This window comes from Mus caroli, chromosome 12 (assembly GCF_900094665.2).
Source record: "Mus caroli chromosome 12, CAROLI_EIJ_v1.1, whole genome shotgun sequence".
In the NCBI taxonomy this organism is placed as follows: Eukaryota; Metazoa; Chordata; class Mammalia; order Rodentia; family Muridae; genus Mus; species Mus caroli.
In genome coordinates, this window is record NC_034581.1 from 77,742,755 (window position 1) to 77,759,492 (window position 16,738).

Genomic DNA, 16,738 nt, shown 5'->3' on the forward strand with positions numbered 1-16,738 from the left:
CTTGGAAAATTGTTTTCCAGCCTTTCATTCTGAGGTAGTGTCTATCTTTTTCTCTGAGATGAGTTTCCTGTAAGCAGCAAAATGTTGGGTCCTGTTTGTATAGCCAGTCTGTTAGTCTATGTCTTTTTATTGGGAAGTTGAGTCCATTGATATTAAGAGATATTAAGGAAAAGTAATTGTTCCTTCCTTTTATTTTTGTTGTTAGATTTGGCATTCTGTTCTTGTGGCTGTCTTCTACATTTGTATGTTTCTTGTGCTTTTCCTTTGTTTCAGTTTGTGTTTTTTGTTTGTTTGTTCCTTTTCTAGTTTGTTTGTTGTTTTATCTTACTTTATTTTATTAATTTTTAGATGCCTGTTTTCTAACTAGAGACAGAAAGGATGTGGATTTGGATCAGAGAGGGAGTGGGAAAGGATCTCAGAGGAGTTCCAAGAGGGAAAACTAAAATTAAAATATACTGTATGAAAACGTTCTATTTTTAATAAAAGAAAAATAGAAAAAAGAATAAAACACAAAAGATACAAGAACCAAACAGGAAATCGAGATGAACAATTGTAATCAAAGAAGCAAAAAAAATTCCCATGAATGAAGCTCATTAGCAGAATCCAAAGGAGGAAAATAAAAGAGAAATTATAGAAATTGTTCTATCTGAGGAACTGAAAAACAAAAATGAATAGAATCTCAGGGGCTGCAGCGATGGGGTGGGGGGGGGGGGTTACAGAGATGGGTCGGCAGTTAAGAACACAATTGCTCTCTAGAAGAACCAGATTGACTCCCAGCACCCACGTGGCAGCACACAAGTGTCTGATTCCAATTCTGGGGGATCTAGGGCCCCCTACTGGCATCTGCAAGCACTACACACATGTAGTATGCTTACATTCATTCAAGCAGAACACCCATACACATAACAACAAAGGTTTAAATTTTTAAACCAAAAAAAGAACCTAGGGAACAAAGAGGGCAGATCTAGGGCTGTAACAAGAGACCTAGCAAGTGTGCTCTTGGCATCCCAAAAGAAAAGTGAATGGGGCTGAAGATAATTGCCAACAAATCTCTCAAACTTGGAGAGAAAACAAAAACAAACAAAAAAGCAGGCCCAAAACTCCAAGTAAGCTTCAAACAGAATAGATTTGAATAAATCTATTCCAAGGCACATCAACATTAGATTTTTGAAAATAAAAGCAAAGAAAACCCTTGACAACAGTGAAAAGAAATGACGATTCTCATACAAGGGAGACGCCACATGACTGGCAGCAGATTTCTCATCACTAGCCATCTTAAGACATGGCAAGTCTTTCAAATGCTACACAGAAAAGACAATCGATTTGTAATTTTATACCTAGCACAAGTATTCCTTGGGAATAAAGGAAAAATAAACATGTTCTCCAACAAAGGCAATCTAACCCTTATCACAGATCTTTAAGTAAATTCGATAAGCATTCTTCAAGCACTGAAAATTGTGTTTGATGATTTGATGTGCTCATCAGTAGAGAGAAAATGTTTATTTTAAAAATGGCTATTTTATTAGTGCCACCATCTATCCAACTGAGTTAACTGGTCTGTAGGACAGCTAGCTTATAAATGAATTTGGTAAGCGGACCTGATGAGATGAAAGGTTGGGTGTGGCTATGAACTAGTTATATGAAAGAGATCTTTGCACTGAGGAGTTTCCTGTCTTGATTATAGTATTGGTTACATGGGATAAAATGACAGGATTTCCAGGAAACCCCATGGAAGAGGAGGTGGGGTGTATGAGCCAGGGGGTGATAAAGGACACAAAGAAAAACTAAGACCCTCTAAATCAATGAGCAAAGTTCATGTGAACTCACAGAGACTGAAGTGGCATGCACAGGACCTGCTCAGGTCTACACCAGGTCTTCTGCACTTATATTACGGCTTCCAGCTTAGTGTTTCTATGGGACTCTTGTGTGTTTGTGTGTGTGTGTGTGTGTGTGTGTGTGTGTGTGTGAATGAGTGGATCTCTGTTTCTTGTGTCTTCTTTGGGGCTCTTTTCCTTCTCTTGGTTTGTCTTGTCCAACTTCAATGGCATAGTTTTTGTCTTTTCTTATTATATACTATTTTATATTTTTTGAATGAATGAATGAATGAATGAAAACCTATACACTAGGGTAAAAGTTAACAACTGTCACACCTGCTGAGAGCAGGAAAATCAAGTTTTCTCCAGTGGAGTGACACTGGGAATATCAACCACTCCAGGGCAGATGTTCATGTTAAGGAGTAGTTGAACAACATATAATAGACTCCTCAGTTTTGTGTGTGTGTATATGTGTGTGTATATGTGTGTATGTGTGTATGTGTGTGTATGTGTGTATGTGTGTATGTATGTTGTGTGTATGTATGTTGTGTGTGTATGTATGTTGTGTATGTGTGTATGTATGTTGTGTGTGTGTATGTGTGTGCACTTGTGTCTTTATTTGGTTATAGTTTGGTGGGTTTTTATTATTATTTTGTTTTCTTGGTTTGGGGGATTTGTTTCTGTCTTAGAGTTTTGTCCATTTTTTGAAAAAGAACTTAAAGATGGCAGGCCAGGAAGGGGGAAGGGATCTGGAAGGATTTGGGGGAGGGAAGAACATGATAGAGATATATTTTCATTTTAAAATTGTTTTAAATAATAAGAAAGAGAAAGAAAGAAAGAAAGAAAGAAAGAAAGAAAGAAAGAAAGAAAGAAAGAAAGAAAGAGAGAGAGAGAGAGAGAGAGAAAGGCAAAAGCTTCTCACACTTCTCACACACATTTTACCGTTATCAACTTCTGGTGTGATCTTTGGGGAAAGTGAACGAAAACCAGAAAGGTGTTCTAGGTGCCGTGTGCAATTCCCAGGAGGTATATGGCGACTTAATATGAGAAGCTAATTTTTTTTTAAGATTTATTTATTATATATAAGTACATTGTAGCTGTCTTCAGATACACCAGAAGAGGGCATCAGATCTCATTACAGATGGTTGTGAGCCACCATGTGGTTGCTGGGAATTGAACTCAGGACCTCTGGAAGAGCAGTCAGTGCTCTTAACCACTGAGCCCTCTCTCCAGCCCCCAAGAAGCTAATTTTAAGAAAAGAAATTCGCTGGGTGTGGTGGCACACTCCTTTAATCCCAGCACTTGGGAAGCAGAGGCAGGCGGATTTCTGAGTTCAAGGCCAGCGTGGTCTACAAAGTGAGTTCCAGGATTTCTGAGTTCAAGGCCAGCCTGGTCTACAAAGTGAGTTCCAGGACAGCCAGGGCTACAGAGAAACCCCGTCTTGAAAAACAAAAACAAAAAGAAAAGAAAAGAAAAGAAAAGAAAAGAAAAGAAAAGAAAAGAAATTCTATGAATCCTCTAAACAGATCAATCCTTAACAAGTAAAACCAAAATGAAACCTACAAATCCAACTATGTAGAAGACCTACTGTCACAACTAACACAGAAGACTATCTATCTGAAGTGACTTTGAGGCACAGGGGCTTGGCACCACAACCTAAGGAGGGCAAGAGATACAAAGTGCAAAAAGAAAAACTGTTAAGCCCTGTCCAGGATTCTTACTACAAATAGCCCTGCTGTTACTGAACTGCCGATGTGCCTATTGTGCGCTCTGTATGCGATGAAGCAAGGGTGTCCACATCATTAAATCCAGGTTCAGGGTTATATGCATATGTGTGTATTTATGCATGCATTTGCATACATGTGTATGTACGTGTGTGGTAGATATGCTCATGCATGCACTCTGTGTGTGTGTGTGTGTGTGTGGTGGGTATCTGAGAAAAGGGATATAGGATAAATATAGTTAAAAACAAACTATTTAAAACTGAATTGGCTAGGAAATAGTATAATTCAATAGCTTTCACTTAAAAATATCATACTTCATGGGATGCTGACTAAAAGTCCGAGAAATCATGATCAACTGAGTGAGCATAGATGGTCATTTCAGAGCATCTATGAAGACAAAAAACCAGGGCTTCTAGGAGAAGCACTTCCATCTAGGTCTAAGGCAGGAAGTGCACAAGGTGAGATAACATCGATTTGTCCCAATATCAGGAGGGCAAGGAAGCCATCAGAAGGAACTGAGGCCATTTCCAAAGCCCTTCTGGACAAAGATGGGACAGCGTAAGCATCAATCAGAATAACGACTGCAGTGGGTTAAAGTGCATCAAACGGGCTTAAGTCCGAGTTCATGATAGCGCTTAAAATAACCACATTGATCAACTTTGGACAAGACGGAGGAACCAACTCGTTATTCTGAAAACTGGTAAATAAATACAAGGGAAACCTCATTTACCTCCTGTCAGCTGCACCTCATAATAACCAAAGTTTTAATGAGGGGATGGTTTTCTTTACAGAGGCTGGAGAGCGAATAAATAAAAAACCACCATGGCCTCTAATCAAATGCCACACTGGGTTTTTGTTTGGTTGGTTTGGGGGGGGGGGGGTTCTTTGCAACTCTTTAATGGAATAAGAATCTGGATAGTTATCAAGAAGGGCTGGTAACGTGAGTGAAAGGAGATAATCAGACTGCATGAGCCTCCTGGTGAAAGCCCAAACTACCACCTGTACTGCTTTTGCCAGAGAGAGAGAGAGAGAGAGAGAGAGAGAGAGAGAGAGAGAGAGAGAGAGAGAGAGAGAGAGAGAGCAAGCCTGAATAAGTCTCCAGACCTAATTACCAATTCACAGCAATAACACCATGGGGATGCAATCAGCAAATCTGAGCTCTGGGAAACCCTACAGTGCAAACAACCCAGTTTCTTCAACAAATAACATACAAGGGAGAAAGAGTCTCAACGAAGCCTGCAGATGTCTAAGGGCAGTGTCACAGTTGCAATGCAGGAATCCTGTCTGGACCCTGGCTTACGCTAGAGGTAGCAGGAGAAATGGATGTTGACCATTTGATTAGGTAGTGGTCCTGGGCTGGCTTGATCTTCTCCTTTGTCCTCTCAGGCAGAGGCTTGTCCTGCATCTCAGGCACACTTGCAATCCTCTTGTCTCAGCTTCCTAACCACCGTGATTTCAGGCATGTCCCACGGCACCCAACTAGTTTGACATTTTAAGTCCAGAGTATTTATACGTGACATGATGTGCTGTCCCAGATCTACTTCAAAGTCCTCCGGAGTCAGGGAGAAAGGTGAAAGCTAAGCGTAGATGAGACAGTCAGCCACGAGCTGCCTGTTGTGGAGCTTGGCCGTGCGGATTCTGATTTTATTTTGCCATTATCTGAATTTTACATAAATATAAAACTTTTCAAAACAACAGAAAAAGTTTGTTGACCATACTCATGAAGAATCAGGAGTGGCGGCAGAGGCCTACAAAGCCCAGCCCAAGAGGTAGAGGTGAGAGGATCAGGAAGAGTTCCTGGTCGTCACTGGCTCTGTAGAAAGTTAGAGCAGCCTGGGCTATGTGAGACCTTACCGAAAACAGGGAGGGGGTTTACAAAGATGGCTCGGTCAGCAATGTGCTTACCATGAAAGTATGGAACCTAGTTCAATCCCTAGAAACCATATAAATGCACACACTTTTAATCCCAGAGCTGGGGAGGGTGGGGGAACAGGCAGATCCCTGGGGCTCACTGGCCAGACAGCCAAGCTGAATCAGCAAGCTCCTGGCAAAAGTGATAAACCCTGTTTCAAAAAACAGGATGAAGAACAACTAAGTAAGGAAGGTACTTGCATGCACACATGTAACACACACACACATGCATGCATGCGTGCACCCTAGGCACACATGGAAACAGGTATAGACACATGCATGTGAGCACACACACACATATTTTAACATAAGTAAATATGACCACAGAAAAATGCATCTCTAGAACTAGCTATCTCCCTAATCTACACCAGTGGGTTTTATTCTATTCTTAGAAGCCCAGAAGTTTAGAATCACAGTCATGACAATGATAATATTCAACATTTTAGAGCATATAGTATGTTGAGTTGTTTATAGATATTTCCATTTAATCCTGATAAACTCCGTGTAGTAAATACTGAGATTATCCACACTCCACAGATGACAAGCCTCAGGGACAGAGTTCTGATGACAAAACTAAGCCTCACCCACAGCTAAACACATTTACAGATTTTAGCCAACACCCGAGGGTGGAAAATGAAGACTGCTTTCTTTGGACTTCTTTGAGATAAATACCTCACATCATCTTTGTCTGGTCCCTTGGATAAACTGTATACACAGCTAAATTTCTTCACTGTGAGCCTAGCTTATCTAACTCCCAACCCGGCCCAGCTGTGTGAACTCCCAGACACCATTGTATTCCTTCCTCCAAGCTGGAGCCGCTGTGCATGCTGGGAGTTGCATGACTTACCCGGGCCTCGGTGCCTCTTCTCCATCCAGATGTAGCAGTTGTTCTGAGCCACCCCAGTCTGCGAGTCCAGGAAGGGGAGACGCACGCTCCGCTCTGCACACAGCCTCGAGTTGTAGCTCCGGCAGTGCTCAATGGCTTCCTTGTAGAACTGGTCCCCAAGCCTACAGAAAACAAGAGAGCAATGGGGTGAGACCAGAGGAAGTAGAAACACAACCGGAGGGAAGCGGTCCCCTACCGTCGCTCCAGAAGAGCTGCATTTATGGCAATCAAGCCAATGAGCACCAAGAGCCCTATTAAGGGACAAAATACAAATTGTCATCAAATCTCTACCAGATTCCATTTTCTGTCCCAAATCTACCAGGTCACTTAGAGACTCCTTTAAAATGGGCCCCAAAGAGCAAACCACCAGTAAACGTGACCAGCCCTGTACTAAGATGCTAAGATGTCCCTGGAGGTGGGACATTCTATAGCAATGTTCTGCTTAGGACTTAGAACATCCAGCTGCCAGAGCCCTCTCTTTTCGCATCCCCCACACTTTGTTCTCAGAAGTTGCAAAGCACACCCAGACTCCCATTATGACGGAGAATTTAGAATAAAGCATTTAGGATAAAGACTACACGAGCAGAGGAGATGTCCCATGGAGGTACAGCTATTCACTGTAAAAAGCATGTGAGGAAGGGCACGTGTAGATCTTCTAAGCCCACAGATTAAGATAATTAACTTTCTCTGCTCAAAAAAACAAGCAAGAGAGGCATTTAAACTAATGTGGGACTCCCCTCCCCTGGAAATTGCTGAGGGATGCTATGGAAGGGGGAGTCACTGTCTTTAATTGTATACCTACTAAAGTGAGTCCACTAAGCCCCAGTGCAGAGCCCCACACCCATGGCCACATAGCCCTGGTTAAACATAGTAGGTCACAAAACCAAGAGACAAGATTGTGTGACAGGAACTTGTATATGGAAGGCTGATGAGGGTAAGCAAGCTACAAGACAGGTGGTAGTGGGTAAGAGAGATGAGAATGCATCAGGTGTATAAAACTGTCAGAGAATAATAGTGAGGCCACAAAGAGGGCTCAGATGTTAAGAGCACTCACTGCTCTTCCAGGAGCCCTGAGTTTGGTTCCTAGTATCCAGTTCAGGCAGCTCAAAACCACCTGTAATGCCAGCTCCGGGGAATTTAATGTCCTCTTCAGGTCTCCACAGACATGAACCATGTATGTGGCATAAACACACACACACACACACACACACACATATACACACATACACTTTTAACTTAAAAATTAATAATAATAATAATAATTGAACTCAAAGCAAGTCAATGCCCAAAGTTGAACCCACAAATAAAAAACTATCCTGGTTTGCAGGGTGGTAATCTGACTAAACAGTCAATTTTATATCTGTGAATCTTTGATGGACAAGTGATGATCTTACTCAGTAAACATAATGTCAAGGCAAAACAAACAAACAAAAAAAAAAACACAACCCATGACAATGATATAATTGAGCAGATAAAAAACCAGTGAAAGCAAAAACCTAACATATAAAACACAGGTCCATCTAGGGCAAGAGCTAAGAGAGAAACCCAAATACAACAGCATAACCTCTGGCAGGAGAACCTGAGCCTTGTGGATAGAGAGGCGTGGAGGCAGAAACAGGAGGGACATGGACATGGGAGGCAGGAAGGGGAGGGACATGAAGGCAGGAAGAGGAGGGGCCACAAAGATTGTGAGGGCAAACTGGAGAACTGAGTTAAGTCATTTGAAGCACTGTTATAAATGTCTGCTCCATTTCCTCTAGCCAGTCCCTCCCTCCCAGAGGTTGTACAATTACCAAAATATACCACCACCTGGGGACCAAGAGCCAAACTCAGGGCCCATGGGGAATAGCTACACTCAAATCATAACAGGTATCGAGAGTTCTTCTGTTGTACAACTGGCAGCACCGTCCATTTCCAGAACTCTTCATTCCTCAAAGCAGAACTAAACAAGCATTAAACAGTCATTCTTCCTCCTTCCCCCAGTCCTGCCCGCCACTGTCTGCCTCTGTCATTGTGACAGAGGACAGCATATTGCACTTAGCATATTACAGCATTCTAGATCCGTCCATGCTGTAACTAACAGTGTCAGAATCCCCATCTGTTGTAGACTATTTCCATATCCCATACTCTGCTTATCAGCTCAGTGGTCAATGAAGACGTGGATTGCTTTCATGCTTAAGTCACTATGAATATGGCTATACTCTCTAGAGAAATACAGACCTACCTGCAGACATACAGGTACAAATATCAAGCCTATACTTTCAACTATTTTGAGTTCAGGCCCAAGAGTAGATTTGATGGACCATCTGGAATTTTTTTTTTTAAGTATCTTTCTGTTATTCTCAGCGCCTGGGCCATTTCACAGTCCCAACAGCAATACACGGGTTTCTAATCACAGCACATTCCATACTGTTTGTTAGAAACCAAGGTTTTTGGTTTGTTTTTTTTTTAAGTCAATGGGTCAGATCCTATTAAAGATTTATCATGACCATTACTAGTGTGTGAGTGTGGGGGCAGGGCACTGTGTGGAGGTCAGAGGTCAACTTTGCAGAAGCAGCTCTGGCCCTCCAATAAGGATGGAATTGAGGTGGGCAGGCTTGCTCAGCAATAGCCTCTACCCACTGGGTCATCTCACCAGCCCCCAACCAAAGGATTTAAAACAAACATATTACAATTGGGGGATACAGCCATGGGAGGTTTCATTTGTTGTCATTTAATCGTTGGCAAGCGCCTGGGAAACAAACAAGGCTCCTCTCACTCTTCACCTCTGAAGAGCCTGGCACTCACGCAGAAGGGCCAGCCTGCACAGAAGGTGTCCTGGCAGTTACAGAACCAAACTGCCATCAAATCCTAAACACCACACAGCTGGAAATGACCTGGGGAGGGGAGCTGAAAGCCCATTAAAATGCTATAAAACGGAATAGCATGTAATCCAGTGTAATCAAAGATACTAACAAGGACCATGAGATTGATCAAAAATGAAGAACATTTCCGACGGAGGGTTTGCCTGTGTCACACCAGCCTGGATGGCTCCCCCATCCCCCAGCTAAGGCAAAGCATCTCAGAGGAATGGGAGCTTTCACGGGCAGTTCAACCCACACAAGATGATACAGCCTGGCCAGGGGCCACCGCCATAGTGATGGGAACTGGTCAGAATACAAGAGAGCGAGGTTTCCCATTGTCCATTGTTTGTTTTAAACAGGACCTCACCATGTAGCCCATGTTCCTACCTCAGCCTTCCAAGGGCCAAGACTACAGGTGTGTACCACCACCAATCCAGGCTCATCGTATGATCTTTAAAAAAAAAAATGTTAACTAGTTCAATCTAAGAAATTCGGGGGCGGGGGAAGTAGGGACATAAAATGAAGTCCACAAGTGCAGTAAAATTCATCTCCTAAAGCCGGGCATGGAGGCACACGCCTTTGATCCCAGCACTCGGGAGGCAGAGGCAGGTGGATTTCTGAGTTCGAGGCCAGCCTGGTCTACAAAGTGAGCTCCAGGACAGCAAGGGCTATACAGAGAAACCCTGTCTCGAAAAAAACAAACAAACAAACAAACAAACAAAAACTAAACTAAACTAAACAAAAAAAACATTCATCTCCTAGAGGAAATGGGCTTTTCCTTCTTCCGGATGGACTTCTGGAAGCAAAGAAAACACACGGTAAGACTTCAAGGTGAACTTCCCTGCCATGTTCTTCACTTCCAACAGCTTTGGTCCACACGAAAGGAACAAGAAAGCGAACTTACTAAGAACAAATAGTGAAGTTGGCCAATGTCTGTGCCTTACACCGACTGGAGGAGACAGGGGAAGAAAGCCATGACCCCGTGCAAACGGGCTTGATCTTAAGTCCTTTCCACTCTGTGAGCACGCAGGTCAGTACTAAGAGGCACGCTGGGGGGGGGGGGGGGGAGACACGGGGGACAGACGTGTGTATTTTCAAAAGTGAAATCTTTGTATGAGTGAAACTTGTGATAAATATCAAATACTGAGTGGTGTCGGAGTTCTCGCCTTCCACCTTTACGCGGGTCCTTTCCTTACAAATGTCCTTTCCAATATGGAATTCATAAATGAATAAATAAATAAACAAAGTCCCAGAAGGAAAGGTTCCACCCCATGGGTGACATTTGCATTAAAGCCACGGGGGGGGGGGGCGGGGGGGGGCAGAAGGAATAGGGACCGGCTGGCAGCAAATGACTCATTTTGTGGAGTTGTGACCAGTGTGCCCCAGGCTGGAGCAGGCATGGACCAGCCTCAGCCATCACCTGTCTTTACCAGACCACGGGGGCTAGATTACCAAGGCATGATTGATGTCTTGGGCCGGAGGAAGCTGGCACCAGACAGGTTAGAGTGATGTCCTCATCAAGCATTGACCCCAGGCCACTAAAGCCTGCAATCAGAAACAAAGGCGAGACATTGGCTGGGCTCTGAAAAGCCTTCTAGTCTGGAACACCAGCTGCTAGGCTCTAGAGGGCTTCGTGAGGGGCGAGAGGTCCCTTTTTGGTCACAAATGGACAGAGGGGTCCAGTCCAGCTCTAAAAACTGGATATCCAGGGACTTTTTTTGAGCGTGTCTATAGGGAGATGAAGTCCAGGGTCAGGAGGGCCCTCTGCTCCCCATTCAACCTCCTGTTCCAGAGAACCTGGTCACCTGATCAACTTCCTGTCACTGCCATGAGATCATGCTCAGGTCCAGTCCTCCAAGCAGACACTCGTCCTGATTGTCCCACAGGTCCTGTGCTCATAACTAAGGACATGTGTTGCGTCGTACTTCAAATACATGCCCACCCAGGCGTGACGGAGCATGCCTACCATCTCAGTATCTATGCAATGGAAACAAAAGGGTTACGAGTTCAAGGCCACCCTGGGCTACATAGCCCATCTCTGTCTTCAGTTGAGGGATGTTCAAAAAGCAAACTCCTCATCTTCTGCCAAGAGCTTCTTTCCTCCCCAGCTCTCATTCTTCTCGGGGGGGGGGGGCGACAAAGAGGGGGTCACTGTTCCCCACCCATGGAGCTGCCCTCACCCTGTCTGGCACTGTGTTGTGTCACTTTCCAGAGTTCTTGTCTATTCTCTCATATCATGTGGCCTCAGGTCCCCTTTGGCTGTTACAGGACAACCTTGGCCTACTGTTTGTGCCTGTAAACAGAGACAAGCAGGACTTGAGCAACCCTGGCCAGAGATACTTTTGATCCTCCTCCTCTCCAGCTTCCACCCTCTGTGGTGCCTCTGTCTGCCCTGCTGCTCCCCTCCTGCCTGCCCACAGCCTCACCCACCTGCCTTTCCCAGCCACCTGCAAACACACATGAAACTCACCTCCAGAGCACTAACACCCTGCTCTTTGCATGTCAGCATGTGTAACTGACACAGGAAGCTCTGCTCTCACTTAGCTTTCAATAAGCCCTCAAAAGCTAACGGGCAGTTTTTGACAGGGGAAGGGAACCATTTTAAACCCCTTGATGCTGTACTGCTCATAGAATCGGCCCTTGAAAGAAGAGCTAACCACTAGGTCAGACTGAATTATGTCACCCCACATGCAAAAAAAAGCTAATGTCCTGACCCACCAGATTATGGTATCTGTATATAGAGCCATGGAGCCTTTAGAAGTAATTAGGTCATGAGGATGGTAACTGAAGAATCGGATGAAGATTAAAGAAAGAATAAACATAGGAGGGGCTGACGGGATAGTTCAGCCTGGTAAATGCTTGTCTTATAAGCATTTACCAGAACCTGCATTTAAAAAAATGCTGGGCACTGTGGCACATGATTCTAATCCCAAATTAAGGCAGGCAGAGCAGAAATTCAAAGTTGTGCTTGGTCACAGGGCAAGCCTGAGGCCAGCCTGGGATGCATGAGATTCCACCTCAAAAAATGAAAAATTAAATATTTGTCCCCATACATATATACTTGAAGACATATGCAAGAAGCCCCCACAGAGGGAGAGGGAAGAGGGGAGAGGGGAGAGGGAGAAGGGAGAGGGGACAGGGGAGGGAGAAAGGGAGAGGGAGAGGGGACAGAGGACAGGGGACAGGGGAGAGGGAGAGGGGAGAGATTCTAAAACCCTTTCTCCCCAATCATTTTCTTACATCCAAAACATCAATACTATTACTGTACCAACTGAAACCTAATTCAATGTCTAGCATGCCTTCCCTGATTGTTGATGGTTGGGGTTCACTGGACTGTGAACCCCCAAGAGAACTATTGATTGAGGGGGGCCACAGCACACAGCTGCTCACGTTGAGCTATGACCGCCTCCCAGGGACCAGCAGCTCCAGGGTGAAGGAGGTGACCTGAATCAGGGAGGCCAGCATCCCCTACATCCTGGACTTGAGCCTGAGGCATTCCCTACATCCAGCACAGAACCTGGTACACAGTTGGTATCCAGGAAGTTGTGCTGTGCTCTGTCTGACCACCCTGTTCCCACTGGCCCAGGGGAGGAGGCATTTCCACTTGAACTACAACCCATATACCCAATACGTACACTTAGTCCGCAGTGTTGGATGCACATGGAAGTCTGCAGTTTAGAGGCCTGTCCACTTGCAGCTTTAGCAGGGAAAGTACAAAAGTCTACAATCTCTCTGTTAGTGCTCATCACCCAATGACTGGCTTAATGGCAGCCACCCCTGACCGAAATCATCATTGCTCTCCTCTCGTCCCATCCTGGCAAAGAGAAGTCTTCCTTAAACCTTCTTTTAGCCTTTTACCCCATGGCACAGAATTCAAAGTGGCTTCCAGTGATGTTCTGCCTCTGCCAGGCTACAGGGACTAAGAGATCAGGCATATAAAAGGCTGGGTACCAGGCAAGCCTGTTCAGCTCCACACCACTCACAGGCTCACCGGCCCTGTGCCTTCCCTGCGGTTCACACTCAGTATTCTGTAGGCCAGCAGAAGGACTTAATATGCTAGAATCCAGGACACCGAGGCAGGAATACCTACAACCCAGTGTCTCCTGCCGCCTCTCCTTGAAGCACAACCTGTTTTCTGCCACTTTGCGGCAGTAACTCTGCCTGAGCAGGCTGGCTAGTCCTCTGCATGTCACATCCCGCATGGAATCTTCACTTTGGCAGTGGATTTGACATGGTCAGACACCCGCTCAAACTTCTAACCCAAGCTGAACCTCCTACGTTAGAGAGCAAGGCGGCTGGGACATGATGCAGCAGGACCCCTCCCTTGCAGAGTCTACTCTAAAAACCAGAGGCCACACCTGACGCATCTGTTGCCCTGTCCTGAAGCCCAGGACAGGGAATCTGCCACATCGAGTTGATAGATGAGTAAGTGGGTAAACAGAAGAAGCAATCAATCGATGTTAATCTTCATCTGATGCTTTTTCTGCACACAAGCAGCAGAGAGCCTGGTCCACATGGCCAACAAAAATATTCATGTCCTTCCACACATAGTTTGGCTAATCTGAACAGATTCGAGGCTAGCAGAAATCCTCACTCTTCTAGGAAGGGTCCCAGGTTATCCTGCCTAAAGCACTTTGGTTCCACATCTTTGAGTCTACTTTGTTTTCCTGCTCTTTGCTGTCTTCCTTACTCCATTCACACTCAGACTGTGAGTATCTTGAAGATGGGGCCAGAGTGTTGTATTCTTGCCTGTTCCCAAACCACGCACATTAAATCAGTATAAGTGTCTGCTTGGAATGCCTATCAAAACTCTATCAGAGATGGCTGACTCAGCCAGGTGGTAATAGTGCACACCTTTAATCCCAGCACTCAGTAGGGGGAGGAGGCAGGCAGATCTCTGAGTTCAAGGCCAGCCTGGTCTACAGAGTGAGTTTCAGGACAGCCAGGACTACACAGAGAAACCCTGTCTCAAAAAAAAAAAAAAAAAAAAAAAAAAAAAAAAAAAAAAAAAAAAAGTTAGGAAGAAAAGAAGAAAAGAAAGGAAAAAGAAAAGAAACCAAAAACAAAAAATAAAAAAATAAAAAGCTAACCCACTGAAGGCTAGTATTTCTAGCCCCCTCTTCCTCATCTTGTGAAACCTTTGTACATGCCTCACCTGCTTAGCCCTTAGATACCAAACATTCTTAAAACTTGACTACAATACCCTTCCCCAACTATACACCAGCCAACAGCAGTAGACCATGAGGTCGAGCTCCCGACAATGGAATGAGACACGCTTGCAGCGCTGTGTTAGGATAAAAGTTAAGTGAAGTTTGCACCCTGGTACCCTTGCTTGCCCAGTTTGGGCTGTTGCACGCTCCTTTGCCAAAGTAAATTACCTTGCCAAGATCCTTTTGTTTCCATTCATGTGTCTCTGTTCATGTATACCTAATCTACAGTCTAATTAATGCCTTCCAACACAGACCATCCCTAGGATGGACGTGTCACAGTTGTGAGGTGTGCAGAAGTCTGAGCATGGCGTGGACCAGAGGATACCTGGCTTCTCCAGACACAGGAGCAGACATCTGAAAACAAACATCCTACAAGATCACAGCCCACTATGGTTTTGTTTTTGGTTTTCTTCCCTATCCTAAAAGGGAGGTGTGGGTTCACCTCAGCTCTGCAAGTTCATTTGTTCACCAGAGTCCAAGCTGCCCTGCAGGAAGTCACAGAGCTACTGACATACTCAGGTGTCTCATTGCAAAAAAAGACCAAAGCAGTAAAGGAAGGGGACAGGTGAGGCTTGCTCCGGCTTACAGTTTAAGAAGTCCCTCCGTGGCAGGGAAGGTCTGGAGGCAGGTGTGTATGGCTGCTGCTCATATTGAACACACAGTAAGGAAGCAGAGAGGGATGAACATCCCAGCTGAGCTGGCCCATCCTTTGGATGCCTGGATCCTTGCACACAGAATGGTGCTACCCGTATAGAAAAAGTCTTCTCTACTCCTAACCTAATGGGTAAAATCGCCCACAGACACGCCCAGAGGCTTGTCTCCTAGGCCATTTCTAGATCCCGCTAAGTTGTCAGACAGTGTTGTTCCTCATTAAAACTCCCTTTCTTTCTCCAAGCCTTGGAAGCTTATGCAGACATCAGACCAGCCTAGAAGACATAGATCACCTCCACCTGACAGGAGATGCCCCTTTCACTGGGGTCCCCTAAGAGCATCGGGAAACACACATTATAATTCATAACCGTGGCAAAAATTTGTTACTAAGTAACAATGAAAATTATTTGGGGGGGGGGCTGTCACCACAACGTGAGGAACTGTATGAAAGGGTCACAGCCCTAGGAAGGTCGAGACCCACTGCTCTAAGCAATGACTCTCAAACTCGGGTTTGTCAAAGAGACTGATGGGTAGTTCAAGGCTAGAAGACTAGTTCTGATTCTGACTAGAGATCAGCCCAGTCTTCACTCCCAGGCACTCAGTGCTGAAAAGTGCACCCCCACGTCTCTAAGAAAAGGGTAAGAGGGGGCTGGGGAGATGGCTCAGCAGTGAGGAGCACTGACTGCTCTTCCGAAGGTCCTGAGATCGAATCCCAGCAGCCACATGGTGGCTCACAACCATCTGTAATGAGATCTGACGCCCTCTTCTGGTGTGTCTGAAGACAGCTACAGTGTACTTACATATAATAAATAAGTAAATCTTTAAATAAAAAAAGAAAGAAAAGAAAGGGACAAGAACTCTTTGGACGCTGTGTTTTAAAGGCAGAGCTGAGAGGTTCCAACTCAGCTTAGTTCCCATTGGAAAACCTCAGGAAGCCACATCAATTAAAATGACAGCCCTGACCTGCCACAGGCCAATCCCCCAGAAGTCCTTGTCCCTCACAAATGTCCAAGAGGCCTACCCAAAGCCTATGTATTCATTCATTCAACCTGTGTCTCTGATCTTCATAATGGCCCAGACACAGGCACACTTGGGGACAAGGGTGACCCTTGTTGAAAGCCATATTAGATGAAGAATTTGAACCCTAAAACTCATTGTGATTTCAATGCCATTCAGCAGAGGTTCAGGCCCACTAGACCTAATAAATCCCTCCTCCTGTGGTGGGGACTTTCCAGAGAGTTATTATGCAAAGCTGCCTAAGCAAGACGGAATTTATATTGAACCTGGCCATGATTTCTGAGCCGCCACTAGATGTTCTGATGACATACGCATCTCAGGGTGGAAGTCAAGGGGCTGCCAAGGACAGGAGACAGGAGGCAGTCTGATTCCTTCCAGGAAATAATGGGAGAGGGGGAGAGGTACTCTGGGAAGGAAGGAGACTTCCTCCACTGGTACCCTGGTACCCAAGGTCTACCTAGATGTGACAAAATACATCTCTCCTTGGAGGGTTAAGGAATGTATAGAAGGTCACTGTACTGACTAGTTTTGTGTCAACTTGACACAGCTGGAGTTATCACAGAGAAAGGAGCTTCAGTTGAGGAACTGCCTCCATGAGATCCAACTGTAAGGCATTTTCTCAATTAGTGATCAAGGGAGAAAGGCCCCTTGTGGGTGGGACCATCTCTGGGCTGGTAGTCTT

The 16,738-nt window shown here is 45.0% G+C and overlaps 1 protein-coding gene across 2 annotated transcripts in view; it reads right to left on the bottom strand.

Annotated features, from left to right (window-relative positions):
- The window catches only part of Dpf3 (double PHD fingers 3), a 275,179-nt gene that overhangs the window by 149,706 nt on the left and 108,735 nt on the right, over nucleotides 1–16,738 (bottom strand). For both annotated transcript variants that reach the window (XM_021178797.2, XM_021178798.1), the window contains exon 2: nucleotides 6,297–6,457. In XM_021178797.2, coding sequence (XP_021034456.1) covers nucleotides 6,297–6,457 — 161 coding nt within the window. The remainder of the gene's footprint in view (nucleotides 1–6,296; nucleotides 6,458–16,738) is intronic.